This window comes from Diceros bicornis, chromosome 18 (genome assembly GCF_020826845.1).
Source record: "Diceros bicornis minor isolate mBicDic1 chromosome 18, mDicBic1.mat.cur, whole genome shotgun sequence".
In the NCBI taxonomy this organism is placed as follows: Eukaryota; Metazoa; Chordata; class Mammalia; order Perissodactyla; family Rhinocerotidae; genus Diceros; species Diceros bicornis.
Window position 1 is genome coordinate 47039307 of NC_080757.1, and position 17334 is coordinate 47056640.

Sequence of the window (17334 nt, forward strand, 5' to 3'; positions counted from 1 at the left end):
CCAGGCACTTCGCTGAGCATTTTATTTGCGTGCGTCTCCGGAGACGCGTGGAAATGGAATAGTGGAGTTTGCTCTCCAGAACCCGAACTGGAATCTCAGATCTGCCACAGTTGCTGTGTGACCTCAGGCAAGTGACTTAGCTTCCCTAAGCGTCAGTATCCTCACCTACAAAATGGTGCTGCCTCGATCTGTCTTCCTGGGAGGTCACGTTTCCCTTAAGCAAAATGGATCAGATTTCCCTTAAGCAAAATGTCTGGCACAGTTCTCTTCTTGCCGTTTGTTCTTTATGGTGAGTGGCGGATTCATGGGGAACACAGACGTTCATATGGGGACGTCCTGATGTCTCTCAGTGTGAAAACATCTGAGTGTCCAGCATCCATTCAAAAGGCAGCGCTTCTACTCCCGCCCCCGCCCCTCAGCTGTGGAACCACAGAACCTTTCTTCTGCGACAGCACCTAGAGACATGCATGCATGGTAGTTTTCAGGCGAGAGCCGAGCAACTAATTTTCCCACCTAAAATTTATTCTTCCTTCTTTTGTTATTACAGGCTGGGGAAAAGACATACTAAAACCTTCTGAGTCTGGTAAAGAAAAACAACATGAAATCCGATTTGAAAGTGGGAGTAATCATTGTGTCTACAATTCTAAAAAAATAAATAAATCAAGGAGTATCTTTCAGAGCCAGTCTTAAGTCATGCAGAACGATCTGAGTTAGAAAGAGGAGGCTATACACACTCAACAATTCATTGTTTTTCTCCCTAAAATGCTGTTCTGCCTGGACTTTCTGCCCTGGTTAAAATTCCCACCAACCCCCAGACCCACTGGTCCTTGACCTAGGGGTGTCCTAAGTATTCCCCTTCTCACTCCATCAAGTCACCCAGTCCTGCGATTTCCTGCCTTTCGCAGCTGTGGGATAGTCCCCCTGTCCTCGCTGCCCCGTGAGTTCAGCCACACTCCTCACCTCCCCAGGCAGCTACACAGCATGTTCCTTAGTCCCTCTGCCTCCAGGCCTGAACTTGGCTGAGCACCCTTCAAGCCAGCTGCCAAGGGATCTTTCTGAAACAAATAAAAAGAACATAATGGTGACAATCAATTACTCAGAACCTATTAGGTGTCTACCATATTGCTCATATTCTTTCATTTTATCTCCAAGAGCCTACAAGGTAGTTTTTTTTTTTTTTTTTTTGCTGAGGAAGATTAGCCCTAAGCTAACATCCGTGCCCATCTTCCTCTATTTTGTATGTGGGACACTGCCAGAGCATGGCTTGATGAGCGGTGCGTAGGTCCCTTCCTGGGGTTCTGAACCTGTGAATCCCAGGCTGCTGAAGCAGAGCATGCAAGCTTAACCACTACACCACCAGGCTGGCCCCACACAAGGTAGTTTTTATTAGTCCCACTTTACTGATGAGGCAACTTGCTTAAATAATGTGATCAAGGTCACTGAGCTGGAAAACAGTGCAAGTGGGATTTGAACCCAGGTCTGTGGGACTCCTAAGTTTGTGCTCTTCTCATTTCACTGGTTTTCCCTCATGGGCATCCTACTGACCACAGCTGAGTTTCCCAAACTATGCCCTGGGAACACCACCATATAAGATGTTAAAAAGAAGTTTCCTTTAAAACAACAACAGTAGTAAAAAGTGTGTGTGGAGGGGGGTGGCTGGTGGTGGTGGTGGGTCTGTGGTTAAATAAATTTGGGACATGCTCCCTCTGCTGCCCAGTCTTAGAGAATCCCTGGCATATTAGTATATTAAAGTCTTTGACATGTCCTGAAAATTTTTAAAAAAGAATACTTTAACCTAGAGTCTTCCAAAGGCATTTTGGCATGGGATCCCTTTGCACTGAGCATCCGTCACAGTCTGAAGGAGGACTGGTGTTCCTCAGCACACAGGCTGGGAACCACTGGCCTTCCAGCTCAAGTTGCCCGTCCTTAGCTTAGGGCACAAGCAGCTGAGCTGGGCCTTCCTGCCTCTCCAGTTTTACTTCCTCTTGTGGTTTATATCAACCTTCTGCCCTAGCCACACCTCCCTGCTCACATTTCCTCAAGCACGCAAGGGTGTTCACGCCTCCGTGCTTTTTGCACGAGCTATTTCCTCAGCCTGGAATGCTGTCTCCCTCCTGCCCTGCTACAGGTGCCCCAAGGACTAGATCCAGAAGTGGTTCCCCAAGGCTTCTAACCAGAGCTAATTACTCCCTTGATTACACCAACCCTGCACCTGGCACTTACCTCTAGTACAACACGTCTCTGTATGTATGTTGAAGAATAGTTATTTCCCCATGGCTCTGCTGCTGTGGGCTGTGAACTTGCAGACCATGCTTCGTTTATTTCAGAATCAACGCCGCACACAGGGCCTGGTACACAATAGGTGTTTGCCAGCTGAACTTTGTATTGTCTTCTAGCTTATTTTCTTAATATATTTTTCTGATTATAAAAGTAATTCATGCCCATTGTGAGATTTAAAGAAGACATATTTAAAGGAAAAATACCAATAATCCTAGAGGGATCAGGTGAATGATTCTCCACCTGGCGTTAGCATAAGTATGACCTGTGTGAGCTTGTTAAAACCAGAGACACTCAAACTGCAGCTGGGCCTCCCACTTCTGCCCCAGTGTGTGTGTGCACATGCATGTGTGCATGCACATGTGTTTAATAAACTTCCAGTTGATTCTAAAATGCATCCCTCACTAGGGTCACTGCTTAGGTGATCCCCAATGTTTTTGTCCCATAAACAAGGCTGTGCTGAGCATCTTTGTCCATAAAGCTTTGTCTATTGCCTCGGGATAGATTCCTAGAAGTTATTACCAAATTACCGAGCCAGAGGGCGGGAAAGTTTCTAAGGCTCTTGGAACAGTTATTCTTCAGAAAGATTATGCCACTTCCCTCTCCCACCAGCAGCTTATGAGGGTGCTTGTCTCATCACGCCCCCATAATTATGGCCACTTTGGACAAGAAAGACTACAGGAATAGTTGCTATTAAATGTGAAAGAAAAATTGCCTCGCTGGGTGGTTTTTTAAGAGGGATATTTAGCAAGCTTTTGAAGCATAATTACTGTTTAATCAAGCCTAGGAACGCACAGACTCGTTATTTTCTTTTTGTGCATGGTTGGTAATTTTGCCAACGCTTTCAGCAACTGTCCCTTCATCCGTTTTCCCGGCCTGCTCTGTTGGTGTGTTTCCTAGAAGGGCTTTCTCTCTCTCCCTCTCTCTCTCTCTTTTTCTCTGAGGGATGTAGCCTTTGAGTTTCTTCCTCCCCAGAGGCTCAGCTAAGGGGCAGGTCCCCTCACCTGAGAGGCTCACACCCACCACGAGGCAGGGGGCCGGCTGCCCACCACCTAGAATGCTCCTCAAAGCTCAGTGTTCTGGGCCGGCCCCCTGGCTTAGCGGTTAAGTGCACATGCTCCGCTACTGGCGGCCGGGGTTCGGATCCCGGGCGCGCACCGACGCACCGCTTCTCCGGCCATGCTGAGGCCGCGTCCCACATACAGCAACTAGAAGGATGTGCACCTATGACATACAACTATCTACTGGGGCTTTGGGGGGTGGGAAAGGAGGAGGACTGGCAATAGATGTTAGCTCAGGGCCAGTCTTCTCAGCAAAAAGAGGAGGATTAGCACGGATGTTAGCTCAGAGCTGATCTTCCTCACAAAAAAAAACCAAACAGAAATAAAAAAAAAAAAAAAAGCTCAGTGTTCTTAGCTGTCACATTTCATATTTTCTCCCTCCATCCAACTCTAGCAAGCAAGGGCACCCCTGGCAGAGTTTCTCAAAGTCTGGATCCACCTGCACCAGAGAGAGAAGCCCCACTGGACCAGCTCATTCCTACCTTTGAATGGAAAAGGCCCCAACTCCCTCCCCTGTGCCCAAGGAGCAGAGGGTCTCCATGAGCTACAATGTATCAGGGAAAGAGAAGTTTCCAGGAGGAGGAAACAGCGGGTGACCAAGTCCAAAGGAGGACAATAGCCATTCAAATATTAGATGTCCGCTGACTGGCAGTTCCCAGGCTAGAAATCTCAGCCACAGAATACTCACACTGTGCATAATGCTATGTGTAAGGACTTTCTCTGCTGTTTGCAACGGGGGGAAAAAAAGCCCATTATGGGCGGGCCCCGTGGCTTAGGGGTTAAGTGTGTGTGCTCCGCTGTTGGCAGCCCGGTTTCGGATCCCAGGTGCGCACCAACGCACCGCTTCTCCAGCCATGCTGAGGCCGCGTCCCACATACAGCAACTAGAAGGATGTGCAGCTATGACATACAACTATCTACTGGGGCTTTGGGGAAAAAGAGGAGGAGGATTGGCAATAGATGTTAGCTCAGAGCCGGTCTTCCTCAGCAAAAAGAGGAGGATTAGCATGGATGTTAGCTCAGGGCTGATCCTCCTCACAAAAAAGAAAAAAAAAAGCCCATTAATGGGCAACTGGTTGAATATGTGAAGGTCCTTGCGTATTACAGGATACCAGGGGGTTAAAAATAACGAGGCAAAAAAGACAACGAGGCAGACCCGTACAGACAACAGAAAAGTACCTGCTGTTAAATGAAGACACCAGGCAAGAGAAAAATATGTTCAAAGTGATCCCATGCATGTAAAAGGAAATAATTTATTCAACATTTAATGAGGACCTCTTACATGCCAGGCGCCATGGATAAAAAGGCAAACCACACAAGCCTCCGTCTTTAGCGGAACGTGCATAGCCAGGGTTTATAAATAAACGAAGCAAGACTAGAAGGAGCTGTTCGCACTGGTTATTTTTAGGCGGGGTGTATGGGAGCGGGGAAATGGTTTTCATGTTTTACTCTCTATGCTTCTATATTGTTTGAATTTTTTCCACAAAAAATACGTATTGTGTTTGTAATTTAAAATAATACAAAATGGGGACATAAAATAAATGGGAAATGCACAAATGGAGCCCATGATACAGCCTGAGACACAGCCCGGAGCCTGATTTCCCACTTTGAGTCTTTCCACAGCCCGGAGAAGTGGGACACCGTCGCTTCAGGCTTCCATCGGCTCCTAGGTTTGATCTTTAATCTCTCAAGGGAAATAAGCCAGAGAGACAGAGATAGCCTTGTGGGGGAAGTTTCAAGGTTACCCCAGCTGTTACTGCCTGACCCTCAGGTCCCAGGTCTCCTTCATAAGTAGTTCCTTGCAACTGAAAGTGTATCCAAAGACGATAGCTCTCCCTCGTTAGTCTGAAAACGTTCAAGCCTTCAGAAAACTTCCAAGAAACAGTACAATGAACACTTGTATATCCTTCACTTAGATTTACTAGTTGTTAATATTTTGCCCATTTGCTTTCTCTCTCTTTCTACATATATAATTTTCATTTTTGCTGAATCGTTTGAAATTTAGGTACCGACATCATCAAGCTTTATTCCTAATACTAAGAATGAGCATATCCTACATGACCACAGTATATTATCACACTTGGGAAATTTAACATTAATCCTATCCTAGTATCTAATATACATTCCATGTTTAAATTTTCTCAGTTGACCCAAGAATATCCTTTAATAGCTTCTTTTTTCAAAAGATCTGGGATCCAAACCAGGATTACGTGTTGCATTTTGTTGGTCAGCCTATTTGGTCTCCTTTAATCTAGAGCAGTTCTTCAGCCCTTTTTGGTCTCTTCTGACATGGAAATACTTGTAAAGTCCAAGCCAATTGTGTTGAAACTACAATTACTTTAAAGATGATACTCGAATTCTAGACATGATCCTTGTCCTAGAAATGTAAAATTTTTATGCCACCACCAGGTGGCGCTCTCGGAAGCCCTTGGTCCTCAAAAACCCTTGTAAAAGGGCAATTTAGGGCAAGCAAATCTCTTTTGTCTCAATCAGATAAGACTCTTATTTGCTAAAGCATATGATGTTAAAAACGCCTGTATATTTCTAAAGGTAGTGTCCTTTCGAGAGTGACTTCTCACATATGATTCATAATCACCTGGGATACTGTTCTTCAGGATTTTGCTTCAGTGGGACTAGAGCGAGTCCTGAGATTCTGCATTTCTAACAAGTGGCTGGGTGACTGTGATGCTGCCGGTCTGCGGACCACACTTTGAGGAGCAGGGGTTTAGAACAAGCATCTGAAGAAACGTTTCTATTTACAATTAGGCAACTTTTATTTTTATATCATAATCAGCAATGAAGCTGGTCTCATCTCCTCCTGCTCTCCTGCTCCCTCCCTCCACCCCAGCCCTTTGGCCTCCTTGCTTTTGTACCTTTGCTCTGGCTGTTCTCTCTGGAATCTCTTCTCCCAGATATTGTGTTTGGCTTAACTCTTTTGGCTCCCTCAAGCCTTTTCTCAAATCTCACTTCTTAATGAGGCTTGCCCAGACCACCCTATGGAATACTGCCACCTCTCCCCACCCTAGCTTCCAGTTCCCCTTCAACCTGCTGGATCCTTTCCCCAGTGCCCTCATTCTGTTGATGAAGAAATGAGCTCCCAGTCTTTGGGCAAAATAAAGACTTGACCAAGATCACACGGACAGTAGGAATATTGTCCCTATTCTTCTAAATGAACATAATTTAAAAGCAGGACTTGTTTCTATCAGTTAAATTTTAAGTTACAATTTTAATTTTTATTATTTGTGTTAGGCCTTTTCCAAAAAAGATCTGAAGCAGCTAACAAGATTAAAGGTCATATAAAATGGAACAGTGAGGCATCAAAATGGAAGAGATATCATCTAAAGGAAGAGGGAGTCGACATAACGGGCACTTGACGGTAGTTAATTACTCTGATGGGGGCCAGAATTTGGCTCTAAATTCTTTGGCAGCTGAGTTAAACAGGAAGCACGTGGGACTGCATAGCGTTCGTTGTCTGACCTAAGAAAGCCTGAGCACTTGGCGGGAACTCACGGCCGGCAGGAATTTGGGACAAGAGAACTCCGGGTAACATCCACTGGGCCCCAAATTGGCCAATGTTTACAGAAAACCCAAGTCCTGGTTGAAGCATGCGATCCTTTTCTCTGCGAAGACGCTCTTGTGGTGCAAGTGAATGCTATTACGATGCTCTGAAAATAAAGATGAAAAAGAGAGAATCTAGAAGAATACATCACAGTTCAAAACATCTAGGCATATCTTTTACAAAAAAAACTGATGTCTCAAGCTTTGATAAACATTGAACCACAGGCAATTCATGGATTGGATTTTCATATGTTTAACAAATATGTACTGAGCTTCTACTATAAACCTCCTCCTCTTTCTGTTTTTCACTTTCCCGTAGGGCCCTCCCCAGGCCCAGCTATCTCTAGGGCAGAGAGGACAAGAGGGGAAACCACTTCTGTTTCTTCAAGTTGTATAGAGTATTTGCCGGGGTTTACCACGTGTCCTAAAGAGAGACTGCACGTCTGGCAAATTCACCTCTTCTGGCCACCAGGAAGTTGTCCTCCACCATCGAGCAGGGACAATCGCGCTGTTTCTGCTGATGCTTTTTCAAAACCCAGTTCTTTTCCAATGCCTCTGAATATTCTGTGAGTGAATACTAGCCAATATAGTTTAATAAACGACAACAAATTTTTTCTTTCTTTTTTTTTTGTGAGAAAGATCGGCCCTGAGCTAACATCTGCCAATCCTCCTCTTTTTGCTGAGGAAGACTGGCCCTGGGCTAACATCCATGCCCATCTTCCTCTACTTTTTTATATGGGACGCTGCCACAGCATGGCTTGACAAGCGGTACGTTGGTGTGCGCCTGGGATCCGAACCTGCGGACCCCGGGCCACCGCAGCGGAGCACATGTGCTTAACCACCTGCGCCACTGGGCCGGCCCCGAAACACATTTTTTCTTATAGACCACTTTTTTTTTTACCATGTTAACCATTTTTTTATTGTGAAATTTTTGTTGTACAATATTGTTTGTCAGTCACCATATAAATGTATCCCTTCACCCCTTGTGCTCACCCCTCAGCCCCCTTACCCCTGGCAACCAGTTCTATCTGTCCGTGTGTTGGTTTATCTTCCACATGTGAGTGAAATCACGCAGTGTTTGTTTTTCTCTTTCTGGCTTATTTCGCTTAACATAATACCCTCCAGGTCCATCCGTGTTGTTGTAAATGGGATGATTTTGTCTTTTTTTATGGGTGAGTAGCATTCCATTGTATATATATACCACATCTTCTTTATCCAATCATCAGTCGAGGGACACGGGTTGCTTCCACTTCTTGGCTATAGTAAATAATGCTTGGATGAACGTAGGGGTGCATAAGCCTCTTTGGATTGTTGATTTCAGGTTTGTTGGGTAGATACCAAGTAGTGGGATAGCTGGATCATAAGGTATTTCTATTTTTAATCTTTTGAGGAATCTTCATACTTTTTTCCATAGAGGGTGCCCCAGTTTGCCTTCCCACCAGCAGTGGATTAGGGTTCCTGTTTCTCCACAGCCTCTCCAGCATTTGTTGTTTTTTGTCTTGGTGATTATAGCCATTAGTGTGGTTTTGATTTGCATTTCCCTGATGATTAGTGATGTTGAGCATCTTTTCATCTGCCTATTGGCCATCTGTATATCTTCTTTGGAGAAGTGACTGTTCATTTCCTCTGTCCATTTTTTTTTTTTTTTTTTTTTGTGAGGAAGGTCAGCCTTGAGCTAACATCCATGCCAATCCTCCTCATTTTTTTGCTGAGGAAGACTGGCCCTGGGCTAACATCTGTGCCCTCCACCATCGAGCAGGGACAATCGCGCTGTTTCTGCTGATGCTTTTTCAAAACCCAGTTCTTTTCCAAAGCCTCTGAATATTCTGTGAGTGAATACTAGCCAATATAGTTTAATAAACGACAACAAATTTTTTCTTTCTTTTTTTTTTGTGAGGAAGATCGGCCCTGAACTAACATCTGCCAATCCTCCTCTTTTTGCTGAGGAAGACTGGCCCTGGGCTAACGTCCATGCCCATCTTCCTCTACTTTTTTATATGGGACACCGCCACAGCATGGCTTGACAAGCGGTACATTGGTGCGCGCTTTCTCCACTTGGCATTGGTTCTGCCACGTGGACAATCCTTGGCTGTGAGAGGGCCCAGGGCTTAAACCTGCAACGTGTCAAGTGGCCTTAACTACCAACTGGTGCTGGGTTCTGCTCCAATCAAACCCCAGGCTTTTGCCTGAATGGCCTGGATCCCTCTGCTTCAACCACGTGGATCAGTTGCTTCCGTCTTGAACGAAGAGACCCAATTGGGTTTGCCACAAGCCTGCTGTGTACAAAGCACTGTGGGAAGGGCTGCCATCTTCAAGGGCTGGATAGGCCTATAACGGGCTTTCAGTCTGTATTGGTTATTTGTAGGCTCCTGCTTCTTTGAAGTGTCTGCTTATCTTGGCCTCTTCCACACAGCCATGGATCATGCAGAGCCTTGCACAAACCAGATGCTCATCATTTGTTGAATAAACTCTGATAAGCAAAGGTGATGTGTTGGACTGTTGGAGTCATGCTGTCTTGATTTTCACATTTTGATTTAAATATCACATCCTCATATGCCAACACCTCCCACAAAACAGAGAGAAGCACCTGTGTTGGTCTTGGCACAAGATCTGTTCAAGCACAGGGCTAGGGCGTCCTTGTTCTCTAGTGCCCTGTCACGTGCATGTGTGCATATGGATGAGCACATGCGTAAGTGTGTGTTCACGCACAGCTCTACTTATGTACACTCGTGGACCAGGGGCTGGACAGTCACATCACCTCAAGACAGCGATTAGAACTCTGACAAATTCAGAGATTTATACAGTAGACCAATGGGTGTCGACCTGTTCAAGTATAAAGACTCTTCTTTAACATAAAAAATTTGCAGACTCCCACACGAGCTTAATTGTCCTTTTAGCATTTGTAGGCTGATGAAAATATGTCCCCATGCATTTGACTTCCTTTTGCAATGACGCCAAAGCTCTCCGGATCTGGGAATCCACTTCCTGAGTAGAACTTTAACACTGGAAAGGGATAACTTCCGCGAACGTTTGACATGCTAGCAACTTTCTTCCTAAAAAAGCACGACTGAAAATCGTGACTTCTCTGAGAATGTGACTTCGTGACTGATATACGTGGGCAAAATATCACAAGCGCCAGAGACCATGTCTGTCCTGTTCTCTGATGCATCCTCTGAACCCAGCATAGGATCTGGACCTTAACAGGTACTTAAAAAGTACTTCTTGCAAAAATATCCAATAAGATGAGGCTCACTGAGTGGCTGCCTAGGCTCACTCACCATCCATGCTCTCCAGACATGCACATCAGCCTCAAAGAGCATGATTCAGTTCTATGTAGAAGGCGTGGCTTATCAACTCCAAACTTGGTTGTGAAACAAACATCACATTCCTTCATCATCATGAAGTGAAATATAATCAGTCCCTGAGCCCCCATTCTGCCATGCTGTTGGGAAATTTAATGTTGGCCTCAACTGGCAAATCCTTTCTCTCCCTAGAGTTGTATAAGAATCCAGAAGGATCATGTGCTTCCTGGAAAACAGGGGAAGAGGGAGGAATTCTGGTTGTGGTCACTGCTTGAGCTCCTCGTGAATCAGGATCCCAAGGTCCCTAGAAGACAGGTGGCTCCACAGGCTCCCTGTCACATGAGCTGCATGAGGATCTTGGCCAAGGGTGCAAGTCCCGGGGCCTAGTGTCTGGCCTCCTTGCACATCCTGTGCAGTCGAACATTTCCCTGAGGGACCAGCGGCCATCACAGGGGCAGGGAGTGAGTCCCTGCGGCTCACTCTTCCTAGTTTTGAAAACTCCCCTTTGCCTGCTGCTCCACTTCTGCCCCTCCCCCACTACAACCTTCCTAGGGGTGAGGGACACACAGGGCCTCAGGCTGGGCCTCCTAGAGTTGTGCATGATGGCAGGGGCTGGAAGGAGCCCAGAGAGAAATAATAACAAATTGCACCTTGGTGACTGGTCCTGCCACAGGGGCCCAGCGGAACGACCGCCTGCCTCCCTTCTAAATCTTCTGGGTCATTCCTAAAGAATCAAAACCTCAAATGGTAAATCCATAAATGCCCAAGGGTCTCCTGAAATGATCATGGTCAGAAGCTTCATGATGAAGAGAAGAGCTCCTTTTGCCATCTTGTTCTTCTTAAACTAACCTGCCAGAGAAGCAGCCTGGAAACTGAACTTGTCTTGGCTCGGGGACACACACTTTTAATTAATGGCTAGTGGTGTGACAGAGCTTCTAGAGATGGTGTCAGATTCTAGTGCAGGGTTTGTCCTCACTTTGGAAGGCACAGAAATCCGCTATTTTTCCTTTTTCTAGGACCCAGCCCTGGACTCGTTCAAAGTCCCAACAGTGGGAAGTTTCCCCGTGCTGTGAATTCTGGCCTGAACAACCCAAGCCCTGAGGAGGGGAGTGGTGGCTATACCAGAAACTAGTGAAATAGTTTCTGGCACTAAACCAGAAACTAGTGAAATAGTTTCTGGCACTAAACCAGACCCCCCTTTGCCAAGAGGTTCCAGGAAAACTAGCACATCCCAGGATTGGGAGGAAGTAAGGCAGTAACTGGGGACTTTTTCCTAATGAATCCAATAAACCCTCGGAAAAATAATCCACTAAGGGTCAAATATAGATAGAAAACAACTTTGCAGGGTTTTTGAGGCATTTTTTTCCCTAAAGAGAGAGAAAAATAGAAAATATTCCATGCATTGGCTCTCAAAATATAACTGGTAATATAAAACTCATCTATAAATATAAGAAATACATAAACTTCAGTACTGTATTATGGCCAATTAATTGCAGAGAGGGGAGAAAGGGAAAAGATGAAATGGAGGAGAAAAGGGAAGAGAAGGAGGAAGCAGGGAAAGGATGAGAGATGAGAGAGGGAGGGAGAGCTTTGAAGTAGGTTAGAGAAAGAAATGCAATAGGGCTGGCCCCGTGGCTTAGCGGTTAAGTGCGTGCGCTCTGCTACTGGCGGCCCGGGTTCGGATCCTGGGCGAGCACTGACGCACCGCTTCTCCAGCCATGCTGAGGCCGCGTCCCACATACAGCAACTAGAAGGATGTGCAACTATGATGTACAACTATCTACTGGGGCTTTGGGGGGAAAAAAAAGGAGGAGGATTGGCAATAGATGTTAGCTCAGAGCCGGTCTTCCTCAGCAAAAAGAGGAGGATTAGCATGGATGTTAGCTCAGGGCTGATCTTCCTCACACACACACAAAAAAAACGCAATAATATTTTCAGAGGCAAAGACATGAAACGCAAGAGAGCAAAGCACAATGAGAGAACACCAGATTGAGAGGCTCAAAAGGTCGTTATTTGAAGGTAAATCACTGTTGTCACACCTTTCTGTTTACATGAGCATCTTAGAAACATGGAAAGTCAGAGCTGCAAAGACATAGGCTTGTCTTGTCCAATTTCTCATGTGCTGAGTTGAATAGCAGTTCCCAAAAATTCATGTCTACCTGGAACCTTAGAACGTGAGTTTATTTGGAAATAGGGTCTTTGCAGATGTAATTAGTTAAGGTGAGGTTATACTGGATTAGGGTGAGCCCTAAATCCAATAACTGGTGTCCGTGTGAGAAGGCCATTGCAGACTATGTGAAGGCCATGCTTCAACTATTGAAGATGCAAGTAGAAGTAAAGGCAAGGAAGGAATCTTCCCTAGGGACTTTGGAGGGAGCGTGGCACTGCTGACACCTTAATTTCAGACTTCTGGCCTCCAGAGCAGCGGGAGAATAAATTTCTGTTGTTTTAAGTTAGAGTTTGTGGTGATTTGCTACGGCAGCCCTGGGACACTAATACACCATTTTTTGCAGGAGAAGAACCCTAGGATGTGTGACATCTCCTAGGTCACAGAGTCAACTGGTGGCCAATCTCCTATTCCAACTTGCCTTTTACTTTTCTTTAAGAATTTTATTTGCTTTATAGCATCCTACATCCTCTGTGAACATGGAAATAATTTTTCTCTTCTATTGTCAAAGTTCATTTTGAAATAATGATTCATTTCCCGTTAAACTATGAAGGGACAACTCAAGCTTTAGAAATACTTTGGACCATGAAGTTTTCAGTAAATGTACTGCCTATTCCTTTGGTATTCCCAAACAGTCTAATAGCTTATTACCCTCGAGAGGTGAGGGCTGTCTCTTCTTAACACTGAAATTACCATTTATTTCTTTATTCTGAGCAATTTATTCAAGGCAAGCCAAGTCTAGAGATATCGGACTTAAAACTGTCCATGAAGTAGACCCTTTGATAACAAATAAGTTAACCACTCTTTTTGGGTTTTCAACTGACATTAAATCAATTGGAGAATATGTGTTTTTTATTATTTTGTAGTTCTTAACCCTTTTTTGGATCATGTCTCTGAGAAACTGATAAAAGCTACGGACTCTCTCCCAGAAAACTGTGTACTCATAACTTTTTGCACCTACTCTCAGGGGGCTCACAGACACCATGCCCTCCCCCCATCCCTCACCTTGTGGACTCCAGCTCTGGAGGCTGTCCTCAAATAGCTTGCTGGACATCCATCTTCCTCCAGTTCACCTTTTCACCTGAGCCACATGGTGTAAGCAAGGGCCGAATCTGACCTATGGCAGAGGTTTTCTCTCCAACATTCTAGTGACACTGGTGGAGAGTCCCCAAAACAGCTGTGCTCAGGAACTGACTCCTTGCTGAGCAACTTTCAGGCATCTTCTTCTTAAGACTCTCAAAGACTGAGTCAGGCCAGTGGATTCCAGCGGAAATTCCCAGAGACAATGGTCTAATCGAATTCTAGGGCTGGAAAGGACCAGGGTCTGATAGGCTGTCTTCTTGCTGTTCGTTGAGGACACCATCCTCTCCCTTGCCTCAGGGCCTTAGCACACATTCCCCCTTTGCCGGCCATACTCCTCCTCCCAACTTTTCCACCTGGTACCCTCTACCTGCCCTCAGGTCTTTGGTTAAACCCAGCTTACTCTTGGATACTTTCTCTGATCCTCCGAAGTCTGTGTGAGGAGCCCCTTCTCTGTGCCCCATTTGCTTTGAATTTCTCCATCACAGAATTTGTCCCACTGTTGTAATTGGCTCTCTACTCATCTGTATCTCTACTGGATTGTATGTTCCAGGAAAGTAGGGGCCACGTGATGGTATTTTTTCCCCAAAGCCCCAGTAGATAGTTGTATGTCATAGTTGCACATCCTTCTAGTTGCTGTATGTGGGACGTGGCCTCAGCATGGCTGCAGAAGCGGTGCGTTGGTGTGCGCCCGGGATCCGAACCCCGGCCGCCAGTAGTGGAGCGTGCGCACTTAACCACTAAGCCACGGGGCTGGCCCCCATGTGATTCTTATAATCTTTCTGTTCCCAACAGTATCGGGAACACAGCATGATGGATACAAGCTTGTTGAGTAAACAAATGTAACTGGCTGGTTCAATGCAGGGTTTCTCAACCTTGGCACTATTGGCATTTTGGACTCGATAATTCTTTGTTGTGGTGACTGTCTTGTGCATTGTAGGATATTTAGCAGCATCCCTGGCTTCTATCCACCAGATGCCGATAAGACCCCCACCCAATGGGATGATCAGTGACAGCTAAAAATGTCTCCAGGGCCAGCCCCGGTGGCCTAGTGGTTGAGTTCAGTGCACTCTGCTTTGGCAGCCAGGGTTCAGTTCCCAGGCATGGGCTTACACCACTCGTCAGTGACCATGTTGTGGCAGTGGCCCACATACAAAATAGAGGAAGATTGGCAATAGGTGTTAGCTCAGGGTGAATCTGCCTCAGCAAAAATAAATTAAAAAAATAAAAAATAAAAATATCTCCAGACACTGCCCAATGACCCCCAGGAGGCAAAATTGCCCTGGTAGGAAACCACTGCTTTAATGAATGAATGTTGACCTTGAGAGTTCAGTTAATCAGTTAACGCTGACGGGGCGCTCAGTATACGCTCATGAAATGGGTGGCTGACCTCTTGTGCCTCCTCAGAAGAGGGGAAAAAATTCCACTAGGAGTTTGCTAAGGGGTGTTTTAAGTTCTTTAAGGATTGATTACAACATGAGGACACGAGAGGGAGCTCTAACTAACGAGTTCCTCTGCTGAGGAAACGGCATCTCCCGGAAATGGTGCCTGGAGGTTCCAGTTAAGTGACAAGTTCAGGCTCAGACGCTTGGTTATGCCGGCGGGTTAGGACAGATGCACCGGGATCCTGGATTTAGAGATTTTTAGCCGTTAAATCTATGAAAGATTCCTAAGTGTGTGGTTTCCTCCTCAGAAATATAGGCAGAGGGGAAAAATAATTAAAAACCCACTTATGCTCTATCATACGTCATAAGCGGTAGGAACAGGGTCTTCCATGGCAATGGCCCTCCTCTGGTAGCAGCAACGGACTGAGGGGTTGACACGGGGGCTCTGGGGTCTCCCCAGATCATCAACACATTGACTATCAGACTTGAAGCTCATTAGAGATCATCTAATCCTTTGCCTCCAACCTGAGTCCATGGTCCTGAAAACTGGGAAATGGTATAGCATTTTTGTGATACAACTTTGTGTGTGTGTTGTGTGAGTCCATAGCTCTCATTATATTTTCAAAGGAGTCTACACCCTCCAAATGTTAAGAACCATTAGTCTAATCTCCTCATTTTAGAGATGAAGAATCTGAAGCTCAGAGGTTAAGAGGCTCCGTTGAGTTTCTGCAGCTGGAATCTGGCAGAGCCAGGACATGCATTCACATCTCTCTCTGCCTTCAGGCCCAGTGGAGTGGTGCTCTAATGGGGACCCGGCCCTTGGGGCAGTGACGTCTGGTCTGAGGCCACTAGGAAGGGTGGTTCCTGAGGCTTAGAGGGGTAGGAGGATGCTTTGCAGTAGGGTTGCCAGATAAAATATAGGATGCCTAGTTACATTAGAATTTCAGATAAATGAGTACTTGTGTAGTATATGCATGTCCCAAACATTACATGGGGGCATACTTACATTAAAAAATTATTCATTTATCTCATATTCAAACTTAACTGAGCATCTTGTTTTTTTGGGGTGTTTGTTGCTTTTTTGCTCAGTCTAACAACCCTATCTGCCAGGGATGGCCTAGAGGTCTTCAGCTGGGAAGCAAACACTGAAGACTAGCCAATGGATATTGAGTGGATAATGACACCACACAGGCCCTTGGCCTCTCAGCCTGCTGATGAGACCTGCCTGGTTTTCTCTGTCACTTCAGAAGGCCTGAGGAGTCCTTGAGCACTACAGATATTCTATATGCACGTGGCCTCTCAGAAGATGACATTTCACAGGTCTGTGAAGAGTAAAGATCAAATTTATTTAATATAACACCCCACAGTGTCCCTGCAGCCATGACTCTGAGGTGGATGGGGGAAGTGGTTTCGGTTAGGTGTGCTCACTAGTGAAATTCCACCACAAAATGGCCACAGCCCCTCGTCCACCCACTCAAGACACCATCAGAAACATCTTAAGACCTCAGGAGACCATTTCCTTAGGAAGGAATAAATAAAAAGAAAATTAGTAAGAAAAATATGCATTTCATTTTTCTATTAAAAACAATATTTGCTGTAGGCCATCATCTTCCTGTCTTTCAGCCTTCAGCAAGGTAGAGGAAAAAGAAAGAAAGGGTATAGAAAAACAGCTTAAGAACATCTGTGCTTTGTCCAACTTCATTTTCTATTTTGTGCATTGCCTGGAATGAACCTTGTCTTCAAGTTGGCATCCAAAGGGGTCGCTCCCAAGCAGCTTTGTTTTCCCATTTGTGGTGGGTGAGGTCATAGAGGGGACAGGGTGCCGCTCTCTGGTCATGCTGTGCCCTTCCAAGGAACAAGGACTACCCAGAGCCACAGGCCTTGGAAGGACCAAAGGCAAAGAGAAAAACTAGGCCCTAAGCCAGGCCATTCGCTAGAAGTGAGTGACTACAAAACAAAAACAGGTTTCTGTGTATGAGGGTACTTGGAAAAGTTCTTTATCTCTGTACAAGACAAAATATTCAAGTTTCGAAATATCCCAATGGCCTGTTTACTCTGAACCTCCTTCTGCAGCTCTCCACTCTCGAGGATGCTCCAACTTGGTGGGAGGTGGGCCATGTTGGAAATTAGCCAGCCTCTATGCATCTCTTTATATGCAACATAAATGTAGTAAGATGGATTTAAGAACTGGTGACTTGGTCTGAGGAATTGCTATGTGCAGTGGGAGCAGAGCAGGTTCATAAATAAGTGCACAGAGCTCTTGGAATACAGGAATCGTCTGCTCTTCTTGGAATGTGGATGTCCTCCCAGGACTCTTGCAGTCCTAAGTTCCATCAAGGGAGCCTTCGGTTCTCTGTAGTGACAAGAGACAAGACAAGATATGGTGACACACTTCAGGACTGAAGACTGGCCTAGTGGAAAGATATGCAAAATTGCAGACAGGTCTTCTCAAAGGAACTCCAAAGCAGTGCTGTCATCCACTGGTATCCCCACCCTGTCGGGGCA

General features: G+C 45.5%; 1 protein-coding gene across 5 annotated transcripts in view; it reads right to left on the reverse strand.

The window, feature by feature from the left end:
* Window positions 1–16154: 16154 nt before the first annotated feature.
* PECAM1 (platelet and endothelial cell adhesion molecule 1) overlaps window positions 16155–17334 on the reverse strand; it is a 74520-nt gene continuing 73340 nt past the window's right edge. For all 5 annotated transcript variants that reach the window (XM_058561384.1, XM_058561385.1, XM_058561387.1 and 2 more), the window contains one exon: window positions 16155–17182. In XM_058561384.1, the coding sequence (XP_058417367.1) occupies window positions 17153–17182 (30 nt within the window). In that variant the 3' untranslated portion in view covers window positions 16155–17152. The remainder of the gene's footprint in view (window positions 17183–17334) is intronic.